The 14299-nt window shown below is 53.6% G+C and overlaps 6 protein-coding genes across 6 annotated transcripts; 4 read left to right on the top strand and 2 right to left on the bottom strand.

Moving 5' to 3' along the window:
- Positions 1-1035: 1035 nt before the first annotated feature.
- Positions 1036-3666, top strand: B0T23DRAFT_32857 (uncharacterized protein). The gene is made up of 3 exons (XM_062835684.1): positions 1036-1353; positions 1426-1575; positions 1670-3666. Exons 1-3 carry the CDS (start codon positions 1291-1293, stop codon positions 3446-3448), a joined length of 1992 nt encoding a protein of 663 aa, XP_062697648.1. The 5' UTR covers positions 1036-1290; the 3' UTR covers positions 3449-3666.
- Positions 3593-4174, bottom strand: B0T23DRAFT_32860 (uncharacterized protein). Its single transcript, XM_062835685.1, has 2 exons — positions 3930-4174; positions 3593-3857 (listed from the first exon to the last, which is right to left on the bottom strand). The coding sequence occupies exons 1-2, from the start codon at positions 4137-4139 to the stop codon at positions 3738-3740; spliced, it is 330 nt and encodes a 109-aa protein (XP_062697647.1). The 5' UTR covers positions 4140-4174; the 3' UTR covers positions 3593-3737.
- Positions 4175-4998: 824 nt separating this feature from the next.
- B0T23DRAFT_350810 (uncharacterized protein) lies at positions 4999-5455 on the top strand. The gene has a single exon (XM_062836062.1). The coding sequence runs from the start codon at positions 5246-5248 to the stop codon at positions 5417-5419; it is 174 nt and encodes a 57-aa protein (XP_062697646.1). The 5' UTR covers positions 4999-5245; the 3' UTR covers positions 5420-5455.
- A 366-nt stretch (positions 5456-5821) lies between these two features.
- B0T23DRAFT_305840 (WD40 repeat-like protein) lies at positions 5822-8414 on the top strand (the record flags this gene model as incomplete). Its single annotated transcript, XM_062834337.1, has 5 exons — positions 5822-7007; positions 7065-7480; positions 7557-8040; positions 8112-8259; positions 8321-8414. Coding segments are annotated over 5 exons (2328 nt in total), but the record flags the coding sequence as incomplete, so codon positions are not given.
- Positions 8415-9358: 944 nt separating this feature from the next.
- On the top strand, positions 9359-12348 carry B0T23DRAFT_417399 (vacuolar sorting protein 1). Its single transcript, XM_062839654.1, has 4 exons — positions 9359-9801; positions 9909-10043; positions 10163-11911; positions 11990-12348. Exons 1-4 carry the CDS (start codon positions 9734-9736, stop codon positions 12156-12158), a joined length of 2121 nt encoding a protein of 706 aa, XP_062697644.1. The 5' UTR covers positions 9359-9733; the 3' UTR covers positions 12159-12348.
- Positions 12349-12809: 461 nt separating this feature from the next.
- Positions 12810-14174, bottom strand: B0T23DRAFT_308560 (putative alpha-methylacyl-CoA racemase; the record flags this gene model as incomplete). Its single annotated transcript, XM_062834476.1, has 2 exons — positions 12810-13951; positions 14114-14174. The coding sequence occupies 2 exons, from the start codon at positions 14172-14174 to the stop codon at positions 12810-12812; spliced, it is 1203 nt and encodes a 400-aa protein (XP_062697643.1).
- Positions 14175-14299: the final 125 nt, after the last annotated feature.

Raw genomic sequence — 14299 nt, 5'->3', positions numbered from 1 at the left:
CAACTAACAATACCAAGTACCTACCTGCTTGCCTACCTTATCGTGTCTACCTTATAACCTGAAGTACTACATACCTCTATGCACAGGAAATCCAGGAACAGATGTGTGTGTGCGTGTGTGTTGGGCAAGTGCAGTGCAGCAGACCAGCAGTGGTGGGGTGAGCACCAAGCAGACACAGCAATGATTTTCCACAGCTGAGTGTCCGTCACTCTCCGTCACTCTCCACCGCAGTTCTGCACTGCTGTACCTGCAGTGTACAAGCCGACGATCGGTCCAGCCGGACCCCGGGCAATGCAGTGTCGGTGGTCGACCATCCAGAAGCAAGGTTCCCCTGGAACTCCTGGGTACAGGTCCCATTTCCACTCTTTTCTTCTTTTTCGAATTCTGCGCCGCCCTGCGCTAGACCTTGAGGAATCCCCATCCTTGGAGGATCACATCGGTCTTGGCGCAAATCGACCAAAGAAAACCGACAAACCTCGCAGCTGGAGACTCGCTGGAGACTGGAGACGACGCATCTTTACCTGCAGTGCCCTGAGTGCACTAGTGTATGTACATACCTGGTAACGTACTCTAGTACTGCGCAGTATATCGCCTGCCCCACACCCTCTCTGCTCCTGCCTCTACACTAAAACTCTCCCCAGGTGGATTTCTCCTCCTTCATTAATTTCGCTCCGCTGCCCTTTTCGCTTTCCTTCCATTCACTGTGCCTGTGGCCTTGCCACATTTCCTAACGTATTTGTCTCGCTTGCTGCCCACGTCCTTCATGGCTGCACGTCCTAATACTTCCATATAGATCAGACTCCCCAAATAATCTTGGACCCTAATCCTCGCCTTGTGAGACAGCGAGAGGACCTACAAGTGGAAAGCTGGTTGCCGGGGCGCATACACTACACCTGTCAGGTACAAACATATCTACCTAGGTACTTTGATCTCCAGTCTCGTTGGTCACAGCAGGCGAAACAGGGTTCCCGGCACTCTCTGTTTGTCGAAAAAAACAAAAGAACATCAAGATCGACCGTCCCGCTTCTCCCCTCGGCCACCACTTCTAGCGACACCAGTTAAAGAAAAGAGGCACCGTTGTCACCATCTTCTTCCATCCGACGGTCTTTCTTTTTCTTCCATTTCGGCCTCACAATGCGCGCCGTTTAATACTTAATACCACCCGCTATCACTCACCGTCATCACGACTCAACACCCTTGATATCGACGACATAGGCTTCGACATCGACACTCGATTCGCTTCCGTGGTCCTCGTTCAATCCTCGATTCTAGTCGACACTTTTAGTTACCATGGAGGGCATTCTGTGCGTGCCCCCCGATAGGGGCCCCATCATTGGGAGGGCGGTTTGGAAGGTGCGCACATATCTGGAGAATCTCAAGCCCGAGGAGCTTTGTGTGTCTGGACAAATTCTGATCGGTTAATAGCCTCGCTACGTCGTTCTGGGAAATGGGCTACGGGAAACGCAAATACAGTCTTGCCTGGGCCGATCACAGAGCAACCGAAGCTCTACGCCAGCCCGGATGCAGATCAAGGTGTCTCCGGATACCATGTATCTTTCCATCCACAAGTCCAAGGTAAGCTCCGGTGCCCTCTCGGTTCGCCTGTGTGGTAGCCCGAGGATGGTCGATCAAACTGGTCAGCGTTTCTAACATCCACTCAACCGTGTAGGAGGATTGGGAGCCGGCATTGCAAGTCGCCGTGTCCTTGATAACCGACTGCCAGGTACAGATGCTGGCTCACCGCAAGCAAGGGCCCGTACTCCCAACGATGGTTGTCAATGTCGCCCCTGATCCCGCCGCTGAGAAGATGCGCAAACGTCGTTCGAGCAGGACCGCCGGCCTAACCACCGGGAAGGACTCGATTCCTTCGACACTGCTGTTTCGCGCAGGTGAGGATAGCCAATCGTACCCTTCGCTCCACGAATGGGCTCGCTTCATCCAACAGCTTATCCGCCCGAATGTCGTCCCAGAGGGGCAGGCTACCCAGCCCCCTTTGAGTCCCATCACTCCGGCCTCGCCAAGTTTTGTCAACCCGTTTTCACCCCGATCCGGTGATCAACAACATAGACCAAGCAGCGGGAGCGCAAGCTCGCGACCCAGTTTTCACCCCATGAATTTTGCACCATTATTCACCAGCCGCGAGCGCCCTGTCACTTTAGTCGATACCCCGAGTCTACACTCCAAGCGCAGCGATGTGTCGTCGCAAACCAACTCCATGAACCCAGGTTTGGGGCATCAGCATTATACGGCCATGTTTCCTGCCGATCTTCCATCACCGGCTACCACTGTTGGTGAGTACCAGGGCGAGTTTATCGAGGGCTGGACTTCCGCTCAGGGGAGGTCTTCCGCACTGAGCTCACCCGTAAGAGGACGTGACAACAGCGTGGGGTCCCACTCACCAGCGCCGCTTCCCCATCAGATGCTCGACCCCACTTCACCCCCGGGCCCTCGGGAGACCATCCTGGATAGAGCCTTCCAAATGCGCTGCATTCCAGGATCGGAGCGCGATGTCCCAGGAGAAGAGAAACTTAGCTCGCTGGCTCGTTTCGATGCATTGATGCGAGAATTGGATGACAAGAGGAAGAAGCGCGAGGCGGATGAAGCTAGGAGCAGATCCGCCACACTTGCAACCTCAGATCCTGCAACAGAAAGACCTGGACTCAAAAGTGCATGGGACGTGGCCGAAGCCTCGAGCCCAGAGGAGGACATTGACGAAGAGGACGAGGATAGTGATTTGCCTGAGGTGGAGCGTGACTCGGAGGATGGCTTCATGATTCCATCCTCTACTCGAAGAGCACTGGAGTTCATCACGGGAAGGAACGAGCTGGCTTCGCCACAGAAGCAGTCCTCTCGCCAACCGATCCGGGTTCCGTTGATGTATAACGCGGACGCATTGAACGCTTTATCATCAGGTGGTGGCAGTTCCTCTCGACCACAGACCGGTTATTCTCACAGGTCTCGCCCATCCATTGGCGCAAGAACACAGTCACAACCTCAAATGACGGAAATGCTTGCTGCTTATGGAAGCCCACTAATGGGCGTTCTTGAAGGACACTCCGAGACGTCGTTTGAAGAAGGTAATATAGCTACCGCGATGAACTCGACTACGTCGACGCCGCTTCAGCATAGCCACCGTCACTCGACATCGAGCGGCAAGCGCCTGAGCTTCAGCGATTTCACCAAACGTCTCAGCAGCACCAGTAGCTTGCTCCTGGTCCAGACCAATAACAGCACCGGTAGCAGTCGTGGCAGCAGCAACAGTGAGGCCGACAGCACACAGGTTCAACCTCAACAGCGACCACCGTCACCGTTGCAGGGCGACAAGATGATCCCTCGGAGCGCTGGCTCGCCGCCGCAACGTTCGATCGACCGAGATGCTTTGGACAAGAGATGCGGCTGGCGCGGTAGCGTTGGGGTGTTTGGCGGTCCTGAGGGCGGTTTCCTTTAGAAGAGGGCTAAACGGCGCCCTTTTGTACCAAGCGCCACCCCGTCAACCGCTGCGATCTCGCTTGTGACAAGTAAGAAGGAGCGGAAGCTGTTTAAACCAAGTTCTTGGCTCGGACTGGCTCGTTGAGCTTTGCCCCCATTCCTGGACCTTCACCTACGTGCATCACTTGTTGCTGGAGTCTCTCATCACAGTCCATCCAACTCTTATTTCACACACATGGCTCTATCAATTCTTTCCCGTCGTCAATAGTTCGTCTTGGCATCCACAACAACTCGTATTTAACGACTTTTCACGATCGAGCGAAACTCAACATTACCATATCATATCTGCACAAACCGGAGTTGGGAGGGCCACACGGGCATCTGGCGTTAGACATCATCATCATCATTATGAGTAGCTTATCTTTTTCCTGCTTTCATGTTTTGGTTAATCCACATCATATACACTCTGAAGGCGTCCCCATTGGGAAGACATGACTTACGTCCTTTGGAAAGAAGAAGAGGAGAAAGAAACGAGGTGGGGGCAAATAAAGCCAAAGAAGTTGGGTACGGGAGTTTTGGGGAGGACGAAATGGGGGAAAAGTTAGAGGACGGCTCGTTGTAGGAGAGCAGGAGGGCTCATGTAATATGAGCAACTGGGCCAATATGCCGCAATGTATATATATTCCCACGAACGACCACAAAATTGACATTACTGGACATACTCGGATTCCAAACTGTTTCTATGTGCCGTGGCGAAATTTGTGGCCTGACTTGTCGAGGCCACAGCCCGCCTTTTACCATTCATTGATGCCGCAACACAAAATGGCACAAGCGACAACCAGATGGTGTTCCATGCGCTCCGACAGATACGCTACATCATCACTACTAGGGTCATTCTTTCTCTCAAACTCACATCGATAGAACTCGCCTGTTCTTTTCTTTTTTTTGAATTTAGCCGCAATAAACAGTCATCAGACAGAGCTCATGAAAATCAAAGAGATAGGTTTAGCAAGAGAAATCCCCTGAGTTCGATTCTCAGTCCATCTGCAAAAGTCGAGGCATCAGGTGTACTGTAGTGGTACATACTGTGGTAAAGCCCCCCCCCCACTTACCGCAGGGGTCAGGTGTTTCGTGGTCCCGCTCCCATCCCCGTGGGGCCCGGGGACCAAATGGATGACGGGCGGAGCTCCGAGCTTTTTCAGGGCCTGAAGAAACAACACCTCACTTCAGCCTTAAAGCTGCAATCAACTGTTTTGTCTCACAAATGCCCAATACTCGTTCGCTTGACTTTCTGGGAAAACAAGCATAGTCTGTAAGCTGAACCTACCGCAACATTTATGCCCACCAGAAGTCGATTTCGAAGGTCTCCACCCTCCAGCGCCCTCGAAACGACAGGTTGGAAAAGGCCGCAGCCCGCGTTGATACGGTACTTATTTCGAGCCGTTTGGTCGGATAGCTAGACATGACTGGGTGACGCTGCTCATTCACGGTAGTGTAAGGTACAAGGCATTAGATACTTTCAATAATCTCACCATGATATTACTCAAACCTTGATATATCAACTCCAGTCCTTAGTAACCTTTGCCATCGACTCACTCGGAGTTTCGCCCACGCTCGTCTTGGATAGGTTGCTTTTAGCTCAGTCTACCCGACCGTCAGTCAAACAGTTGCTTGAGCCTTGGAGCAGAAGCCACCCAGTAGTCAATACTCAAATACCCCCGCCGACGCAGTAAGCAATTTTTCCCCCATCCGACCGAACTTCCCGACTAGAAGCACGTAGCTTGGACTCAACCTCGTCATCATCTACTTGTAAGTCATGGACGTGCTTGACTTCTTCCTGCTTCCAATGTTCGTTCTCTCTTTCACACCAGACCATCGAGATTGGACCCAGGGGCATCCATTGCCAAGCAACAATGCACACACACGACTGCACACGGTTCTCCCCGCGATCGGCGCGCTTCTCTTTTTAGTGTTGTTAGTGCAGAACTAAGGTGGATGACGGTTGCTCTTTGCTGACCCCTCTTCGGTGCAGGGCAGTGATCGATGCTTGTAGAGGTAGGTAGTGACCACCAACAGCCACCCTTCACGTTCTTCGCACTGTCGCAGCGTCGTAGTGTAGGTAACTGAAGCCTCAGCTGTCTCCTCGGTCGCTGTTACATCCGCTAGATGCCGGCCCCGGCTGCCTACAAGTCCCCTACTTACCTACCAAGCAACAACCTTATCTGAGCGGCAACCGGGAAGCCCACCTTACCTACCTGCCTAGCTTTACCTACGTCGATATCATATACATAGCACCACCGGACAACAACTCAACCTGCATCCTCCTCCACGACCACCTTGTTGCTGTGCTGTCGCCTCCGCTCCCCAGTGTCAGTGTTCATCTAACACGCGACCGCCAGCATTCCGTCTCGCTTCCATCCGACCGTCATCGCTTCTCACCACTCAACAACGCTGCGGGAACGGACATCGGTCCCGCGCCAGATACGATTTCACCGTGGCAGACCGAACCCCCAACCAACAAGTTCCCATAGATCCCCCAAACTCCGACCAACACTCAAACACCCCGCAACCTCCGGCTTCCTCTTCCAGCAGCACTGTCGAACTTGCCCCAATTTCCGCTCCACCCTTCCCAGCTGCTCCCCCGCAGCCACCGTCCGTGACGCCATCGGTTCCCACCAGTCTCCCACCGTTGTACGTCCCTCAAGGCCCACACGACCGCCCGTACGCCTACACTCCGTCCCAAGTCCTCGGCCGCCGCCGACTAAGTGATTTGGACGAAAACGGACAAGACGAATACCGTCTAGCTTCGATCGACGTCTCAGTCAGCGCCACCTCTTCAGCAGCCGCTACTAGGACCACTTATACGTCCCTGCGACCACTCAAGCGAAGACGCGGGATCATGTCGGCCGAGATCGATGGCCAGAACTCGTCGAATGGAGTTGGGCAGTCGCTATCTAATGGATCGCGGGCAGAGATCACAATGGCGGTATCTAATGGAAACGGGACGCTCAAGGCAGCATCTGGGCCTCCAAATGGATCGGCTTGGGAGGCGAACCGCCCAAGCTTACCATCAGGGAATTACCACGGCCACAACCGGGAACAGTTTACACGTCTCCTGATACAGGCCATGACGGAGATGGGATACAACGACGCAGCAGATAAACTCAGTCAGGACAGCGGCTATCGACTTGAAAACCCTACGGTGGCTGCCTTTCGAGCGGCTGTCTTGGACGGTGACTGGGGAAAGGCGGAGGAGCTTCTTAACGATGCGCAGATTGCTGGAATAGCAGATCCTGGTTTGAGGGATGGCCTGATACTTGCCGCAGGAGCGGATCGCAACATGATGAAGCTTTGGCTTAGACAGCAGAAGTACTTGGAGCTACTGGAAAGGCGCGAAACACCACGGGCTTTGGTGGTGCTGCGGACGGAGCTCACACCGTTGTGCGGGGACCAGCACCAGAAGCTGGAGTTCCTGTCAAGCCTGCTAATGTGTGCGAGTGCCGAGGATCTGAAGGATAAGGCCGGATGGGACGGTGCTCGCGGAGAAAGTCGGCACACCTTGCTCTCTGAGCTATCTAGTATGTTGTGGAGTGTCAACCTTTGGGTCTTCAAGCCTGCTAACACGTTTTGCCCAGAATTCGTTTCGCCTTCAGTTATGCTCCCTGAGCACAGGTTGGCGGCACTTCTTAGTCAGGCGCAAGAAATCCAAATTAGCAACTGCCTATATCACTCGACCCTCCAAACACCCTCTCTTTACAAGGACCACGTGTGCGATAGGAAGGCTTTTCCCACGATTGCCAAGTATAAGCTGGATGAACACAACGGCAATGAAGTGTGGCAAGTGAGGTTTTCACATGACGGGACACGCTTGGCAAGTTGCGGCATGGAGCGTCTTGTCGTCATTTACAGCGTACCTGAGTTCAAAGTGCTACACAAGTTAGACACGGGCGATGAGCAACACGACAACCGGGGTGTAGGTAACATCGCATGGAGCCCGGACGACAAGATGCTCGTCACTTGCGCAATGAATGCCAAAGTGTGGGATACCGAGGTAAGTGCAGGAAAAGACAGCCACGGCCATAAGTCTCTGTCTGTCCTGCGTTCGCTAACAAGAGGTGATATTGTAGACTGGAGCGCTGCTCAGGACTATCGACCAATTCAACGAGCCAGTCAGTAGTTGCGCTTGGGCAAGCAACTACGTTCTTATCACCGGGTCCTTCGACAAGGACAGGTCAATCTGTTCCTGGAACTTCGGATCAGCCGACGTGTACAAGATCGTGTGGACGAAGGACCATCGCACGGAAGACCTGGCGCTGTCCCCCGATAGAAACTGGGTTGTTGCCCTGGACGACCAAAAGCGGTTTCATGTCTACAACTACCACACGCGCGAGCAGGTTTATTCACATGAGCTGAAGGATAGAGGAACATCACTCTGTATAAGCCAGGACTCGACGTCTCTGTTGGTAAATACACAGGTAGGAACAGCGATTTTGTATGATATTCTCACCAAGGATGTCATTCACCAGTACAAGGAGCACAAGGGTGGGGAATTCCTTATCAGAACTTACCTTGGTGGCGCGAATGAGGGTTTTGTCCTGTCTGGGAGCGAGGGTAAGTGATTTGAGGAAGCTTGTTGACGACATTTGAAGAGCGAACGACGGGGCTAACAGGCTCATTCACAGACGGGTCAATATATATCTACCACAGGTCCACGGGCGCCTTGGTAGCGCGGCTTAAGGGAGCCCATGCACCGCGTTGCAACTCTGTCACGTGGAACCCTTCAGATCCGCGCATGATTGCCAGCTGCGGAGATGATGGGTTGGTGAAGATGTAAGCTTGATAGCCCCTTTGAACCAGGACAGCCGTCAGTTTTGCTGACCATGATGGACAGTTGGTACCCCGAATGGCCCGACTGGGATGAGAATATGGAACACAGCGGCGCAAACAATAACGGAAGCGTCCACGACACGGCAAGGCCGCGATAGAATAGGGAGTTGAGCTGGAACAGCGGACGTTTGTCCTTGCCGCTGACAGCACGTGTGCTCCATACATTTTCCAGGCTGAACATATATTGAGGAACGACGACCAGCCATGAAGTGTACGAAAGGTTAAGTCTGATGATGGTTGTGGAATGTCATGGAAGGATAAAGATAGTACACTCACCAACCAGCGTTGTGTTTACATATTGGGCTCGCTTCAAAGCGATGATTGAGTAATCGATGGATGGACGGGCGGGCGCGAGAGCATTGCATTTTGTGTTTCCCTTTTTTCCTTTATGGCTTGGAAATGTTTTCTATACACAGTCAAGATGTTGTCTCACGCCTCAAAAAAGGTAGAACTGAACAGGTTACAGATCAATACAGCGTAGCATAGGATATCGGGGCGGATTGGCTGGGGTATGTAGTGATAACAGAGATAGTTTTCACATGCTGGTTCGTTTCAGCAGGTGCCTGGTTTACGGTCCACCACACGCCTTGTCTTCTCAATGACTTTTCATCTTGATACCGCCCAATCCGTGAGACCATGACGCGGCCTCAATTAGGTAGAAGAATAAAGCAAGCCATTTTGGCAAGCAAGACGCCTTGAGACATACATAACCGGCCGCGTACGACTACGACGGCGGGGTTTCAGGATCGGCTTCTATGTGTGGGACTTTGTAGACAATAACATGTAATTGCATTTGTCTGTAAAAAAAAAAAAAAAAAAAAAAAAAGTGAGTCCAAAGTTCGGAAAGCAGTGTACATAGTGTAAAGTTCCTCGGCTGATTTGTTCTCAAAGACGTGGTTACAGCATCAGTCTCCACTTCCTCCCATCCGTGGCTTTTGTGTGCTGTGAGTGGCCTGCGAGCCTGCGACGCACGGTGACCTGACCCTGCCCCCTTCAGCGCCCCCTGCTTGTGCGTAGGTAGCCGGACGCTACGTCGTATGAACACGACCCGACTGCCTCGTCGCCTCAGCTTCGTACCAAAAAGATTCCCATCTCACAACCAACGTCTAGTGATATCTTCAGTCGCCAGTCCCAACAAGCCGGCTTGTTCTATACCCATCATCCGTCTCCCGTCAGAGCGCCGCTTGCACGGACCGCGAGACCTCTGAGACGTTTGCGCCTCGCTGTTACGTATCGCCGCCTTAGACTATTCTAGACGTTACCTAGTTCAGGCTCCCGTCCTTATCTACCTCCCGAAACCCAAGCGAAGCGGGAGGAGGCACCAGAATCCGCCGACACCGCCTGCCACCAACCACACGACATCCCTCAACTCCAAACAAACACATCACCATCGTCCACCTCTGCATAGCCAGCAATCATGACGGTAGACGTGAATACCGGGTCGCTCAGCACCCCCGGAGGTATCTCTGACCCCGGCCTCATCAAGTACGTCCATGTCCTGCGTCCACTCCTTCCAGTCTTGTGCCTATCGCATGTCGGGCATCATCGTCTTCGTCGTCTTCAGTTCGCTAACATGGTCGCCATCCGCACAGGCTCGTCAACAAGCTCCAGGATGTCTTCACCACCGTCGGCGTCAACAACCCCATCGATCTCCCCCAAATAGTAGTCGTCGGCAGTCAGTCCAGCGGAAAGAGTTCAGTACTAGAAAACATTGTTGGTCGCGACTTGTGCGCATCCCCCCTCCCCCGCCCCCTTTCCCCGCCCCTAGTCTTTCTTCGCTTTCCACACTAGTTTCCCCCCTCCCCAAAAATGCTAATGCGAGACCCTTGTTTTTTCTCTTCTCCAGTCTTCCTCGCGGCTCCGGTATTGTCACCCGTCGTCCCCTCGTCCTCCAGCTTATCAACCGGACAGCCACCCAGAACGGCTTCGGCAATGAGCTCGACGATAACACCGACAAGGCCGCCAACACGGACGAGTGGGGCGAGTTCCTTCACATTCCCGGTCAAAAATTCTACGATTTCAACAAGATCCGCGATGAAATCAGCAGAGAGACCGAGGCCAAGGTCGGCCGCAATGCCGGCATCTCGCCCGCTCCCATCAACCTGAGAATCTACTCGCCCAACGTTCTCAACCTCACCCTCGTCGATCTTCCCGGTCTGACAAGAGTGCCCGTTGGCGACCAGCCGCGCGATATCGAGAAGCAGATCAGGGACATGATCCTCAAGTATATCCAGAAGTCCAACGCCATCATCCTCGCCGTTACCGCTGCCAATGTGGATTTGGCCAACTCGGATGGCTTGAAGCTGGCTCGTGAGGTGGATCCCGAAGGTCAGCGCACCATCGGTGTGCTTACAAAGGTCGACTTGATGGACGAAGGTACCGATGTCGTTGATATTCTCGCCGGTCGCATCATTCCCCTCAGGCTAGGATACGTGCCCGTGGTGAACCGTGGCCAGAGGGATATCGACAACAAGAAGCCCATCAACGCTTCGCTCGAGGCCGAGAAGAACTTCTTTGAGAACCACAAGGCGTATCGTAACAAGAGCTCATACTGTGGCACGCCCTACCTTGCCCGGAAGCTCAACTTGATCCTGATGATGCACATCAAGCAGACCCTGCCCGACATCAAGGCTCGCATTTCCAGCTCGCTACAGAAGTATACCCAGGAGCTCGAGTCCCTGGGGCCTTCGATTCTCGGTAACAGCGCGAACATTGTCCTTAACATCATCACCGAGTTCACCAACGAATGGCGCACTGTTCTTGACGGTAAGAGCACCGAGCTCTCCAGCCAGGAGCTGTCGGGTGGCGCCAGAATCAGCTTCGTCTTCCACGAGCTGTACTCGAACGGTGTCAAGGCAGTGGATCCCTTCGATCAGGTCAAGGACTCCGATATTCGCGTTATCCTTTACAACTCCTCCGGTCCCTCGCCCGCTCTTTTCGTCGGAACCGCGGCCTTCGAGCTCATCGTCAAGCAGCAGATCAAGCGTCTTGAGGAGCCCAGTCTCAAATGCGCCTCGCTCGTTTACGACGAGCTTGTCCGCATCCTCACCACCGTGCTCAGCAAGCAACTATACAGGCGCTACCCCGGCCTCAAGGAGAAGATCCACCAAGTGGTCATCTCCTTCTTCAAGAAGGCCATGGAGCCCACCAACAAGCTGGTCAAGGACCTGGTCGCTATGGAGGCGTGCTACATCAACACGGGTCACCCCGACTTCCTCAACGGGCACAGGGCCATGGCCATCGTCAACGAGCGCCACAACGGTTCCAGGCCAGTTCAGGTCGACCCCAAGACGGGCAAGCCGATCCCGCAGAGCGCTACGCCCGCGCGAGCCGCTAGCCCCACCCTGGCCGGCAGCAACCTTGATGAGGGAGGGTCTAACGGTGGCTTCTTTGGTAGCTTCTTTGCCGCCAAGAACAAGAAGAAGGCGGCGGCCATGGAGCCGCCCCCGCCATCGCTGAAGGCCTCGGGTACTCTTTCTGAGCGCGAGAACATTGAGGTGGAGGTCATCAAGCTGCTCATCCAGTCGTACTACAACATTGTCAAGAGGACCATGATCGACATGGTTCCCAAGGCTATCATGTTGAACCTTGTTCAGTAAGTCTTTTACCTTTCCTTTATTGCCGCTACTACCTACATTTCTATAAGTGAAATGCTAACACGAACGAAATCCAGACTTACAAAGGACGAAATGCAAAAGGAGCTCCTCGAGAACATGTACCGCGCCGACGAGCTCGACGACCTCCTCAAGGAGAGCGATTACACGGTCCGCAGGAGGAAGGAGTGCCAGCAGATGGTGGAGTCGCTGTCGAAGGCTAGCGAGATTGTTAGCCAGGTACAGTAGGGTTAGTACTACGTTCGAGAAGACGAAGAGAGTTGCTTATGAGACGAGATCAAGACATATTACTTTTGATGATGATGATGATGATGGGAGTGATTACTTAGAAAGAAAGGAAGAGGGGGGTATGGATTAAAGTCCCAGGAGATCATGGTGGTAATGATGAGTTGGTTGTGGGTGGGTGGGTGGGAATTGAGGTTGGAGAATAAAGGAGTTGTTTGTGACATGACAGATTATTTAAGCAGCAGTTGATATACCAAAGCGATGAAAGGGAGAAGAAGATGATGATGGGGAAGAGAGTGTCATTTGGTGGCACGTTTTTGTGTTTAGCTGTACAGAAAATGGTTACGACTTGTGTCCATGAGAGCCGTTTGGGTCAAGTGAACGGAAGAGCTCCAATCCATATCTTGCACGGTGTTGATGGGCTTGACATGATCATTACATGGGGGGTAATCAAGTCACAATGAATGACACTTCCTCTCGAAGAACCAACTCAAATGTGTAGGATTCCGAAACGTGGTTGCAACTCAACAGAAAGGAAGATGGTAACGAGGACAGAAAGAAAGGTATTGTAAATGTTGATGCATGCAACCTTTGAAAGTTCCACGCAGAATGATCTGTCCATCAAGAAATAACATCAAAGAGACCCAACATCCGTTACAGTTTGGACTTGATAGCGACAGCGCTCCCATTCAACACATCAAACTCCTCGCCCTTCTTCCAACCAAGCCACTGCTCCACGACAGATTCGCCTCCCTTTCCGGGTTTCAAGGGAATGCCTACATACGCTTCCCCCTTGACGCCCGGCCCTTGCCCATGGCTAGTATCCTTCGCATCGTTCCTCAGCGCCAAGCAGGGCGTCTCCCTAAGCGTAACCACGGGTCTCTGATCGCCCTCCAACCGCTGCCTCTCCCTCTCCATCTCGCCATACTCAAACACCGCCGTGCAGCACGCATCAGTCCCGTCAAAGATATCCTCCCACTCCCTCCTCGTTTTGGTCTTGAACTTGTGCTCCAACACCCTCCTCAGCTCGGGCCAATTCTCCTTCTCCCCCCTCCTCTCCTCCCACCCTTGTCCCTCTAACCCCAACCCTTTAACTAACTCCCTGAAAAACTGCGGCTCCAGCGCCCCGACAGCCATGTACTTCCCATCCGCAGTCTCGTACGTATCATAGTAAGGGCAGCCCGTATCCAGCAGGTTCTCCCCCCTCGGCGCGTTTCCCACGGCCGTTTTGAGCGCAAACCGGTTGAAAGTAGCCAAGTAACTCGCTCCGTCGACGATGTTTGCCTCCACCACCTGTCCCTTGCCCGTCCTCTCCCTCGCAGCCAACGCAAGCAGGATGCCCTGGAACAAAACCGCTCCGCCGCCGGCAAAGTCTCCCAGAATGTTGATGGGCGGCGCCGGCTTCTCGCCCTTCCTCCCCAGCAGACTCAACACCCCGCTCACAGCCAGGTAATTGATATCGTGCCCGGCCATGGTGGCGAACCGGCCGTCTCGCCGGAAGCCTGTCAGGCGGGCGTAGATCAGGCGGGGGTTGCATTCGTCGCTGCACAAAACAGAGGGACCCAACCCGAGTTTCTCCAGGACGCCGGGGCGGTAAGGATCGATGAGGACGTCCGATACGGCGGCGAGGGATTTGACGAGGGCGATTCCGGAGGGGGACTTGAGGTCGACCACCAAGGAGGATTTGTGGCGGGTTAGTTGGTCGGGAACTTGGCGGGCGACGGGGCCGGAGACGGCGCGGTCGATGCGCAGGACGGAGGCGCCAGCGTCGGCGAGGAGGAGCCCGGCGAAGGGACCTGTGCCCAAGCGGGAGATTAGTTTTGTGACATTTATTTCTCAAGTGCAAGTGGTTGCGTAAGTGACGTGCAAGTGAAGTGCAAGTGAGACCTCAAGATCGGCCGGGTTTCGGCCGAAAGACTATGTGCAAGTCGAAGGAAGGTGGGAGATGGAGGGCTTACCTGGAGCTAGACCGGCAAACTCCAGGACCTTGAGGCCGGTAAGAGGCGGTTGGCCAACCATATTCATTCCTTTCCTGGGCCTTTCAATCTTCAATGTTCTCGAAGGCATCTCTCGAGTAACTTTGGCCAGTAATGGTGCCTTGGGACTAGAAAGGATGAAACGAGAAGGAGACATAGAGGTATCCG

Source organism: Neurospora hispaniola (assembly GCF_033458365.1).
Source record: "Neurospora hispaniola strain FGSC 10403 chromosome Unknown B0T23scaffold_1, whole genome shotgun sequence".
Classification (NCBI taxonomy): domain Eukaryota; kingdom Fungi; phylum Ascomycota; class Sordariomycetes; order Sordariales; family Sordariaceae; genus Neurospora; species Neurospora hispaniola.
The sequence above is the reverse complement of the archived record's forward strand: the minus strand, read 5'-3'. Positions and strand labels throughout refer to the sequence as shown.

Bases quoted from the DNA above. Each gene is read 5' to 3' on its own strand.
- B0T23DRAFT_32857 (XM_062835684.1), top strand. From the start codon at position 1,291: ATGGAGGGCATTCTGTGCGTGCCCCCCGATAGGGGCCCCATCATTGGG. The intron at 1,354-1,425 runs GTGCGCACATAT...ATCGGTTAATAG, and splicing joins TTGGGAGGGCGGTTTGGAAG to CCTCGCTACGTCGTTCTGGG. The intron at 1,576-1,669 runs GTAAGCTCCGGT...TCAACCGTGTAG, and splicing joins TTTCCATCCACAAGTCCAAG to GAGGATTGGGAGCCGGCATT.
- B0T23DRAFT_32860 (XM_062835685.1), bottom strand. From the start codon at position 4,139: ATGTCAATTTTGTGGTCGTTCGTGGGAATATATATACATTGCGGCATA. The intron at 3,858-3,929 runs GTAAGTCATGTC...ACATGAAAGCAG, and splicing joins TCTTCTTCTTTCCAAAGGAC to GAAAAAGATAAGCTACTCAT.
- B0T23DRAFT_350810 (XM_062836062.1), top strand. From the start codon at position 5,246: ATGGACGTGCTTGACTTCTTCCTGCTTCCAATGTTCGTTCTCTCTTTC.
- B0T23DRAFT_417399 (XM_062839654.1), top strand. From the start codon at position 9,734: ATGACGGTAGACGTGAATACCGGGTCGCTCAGCACCCCCGGAGGTATC. The intron at 9,802-9,908 runs GTACGTCCATGT...CCATCCGCACAG, and splicing joins TCTGACCCCGGCCTCATCAA to GCTCGTCAACAAGCTCCAGG. The intron at 11,912-11,989 runs GTAAGTCTTTTA...AACGAAATCCAG, and splicing joins ATCATGTTGAACCTTGTTCA to ACTTACAAAGGACGAAATGC.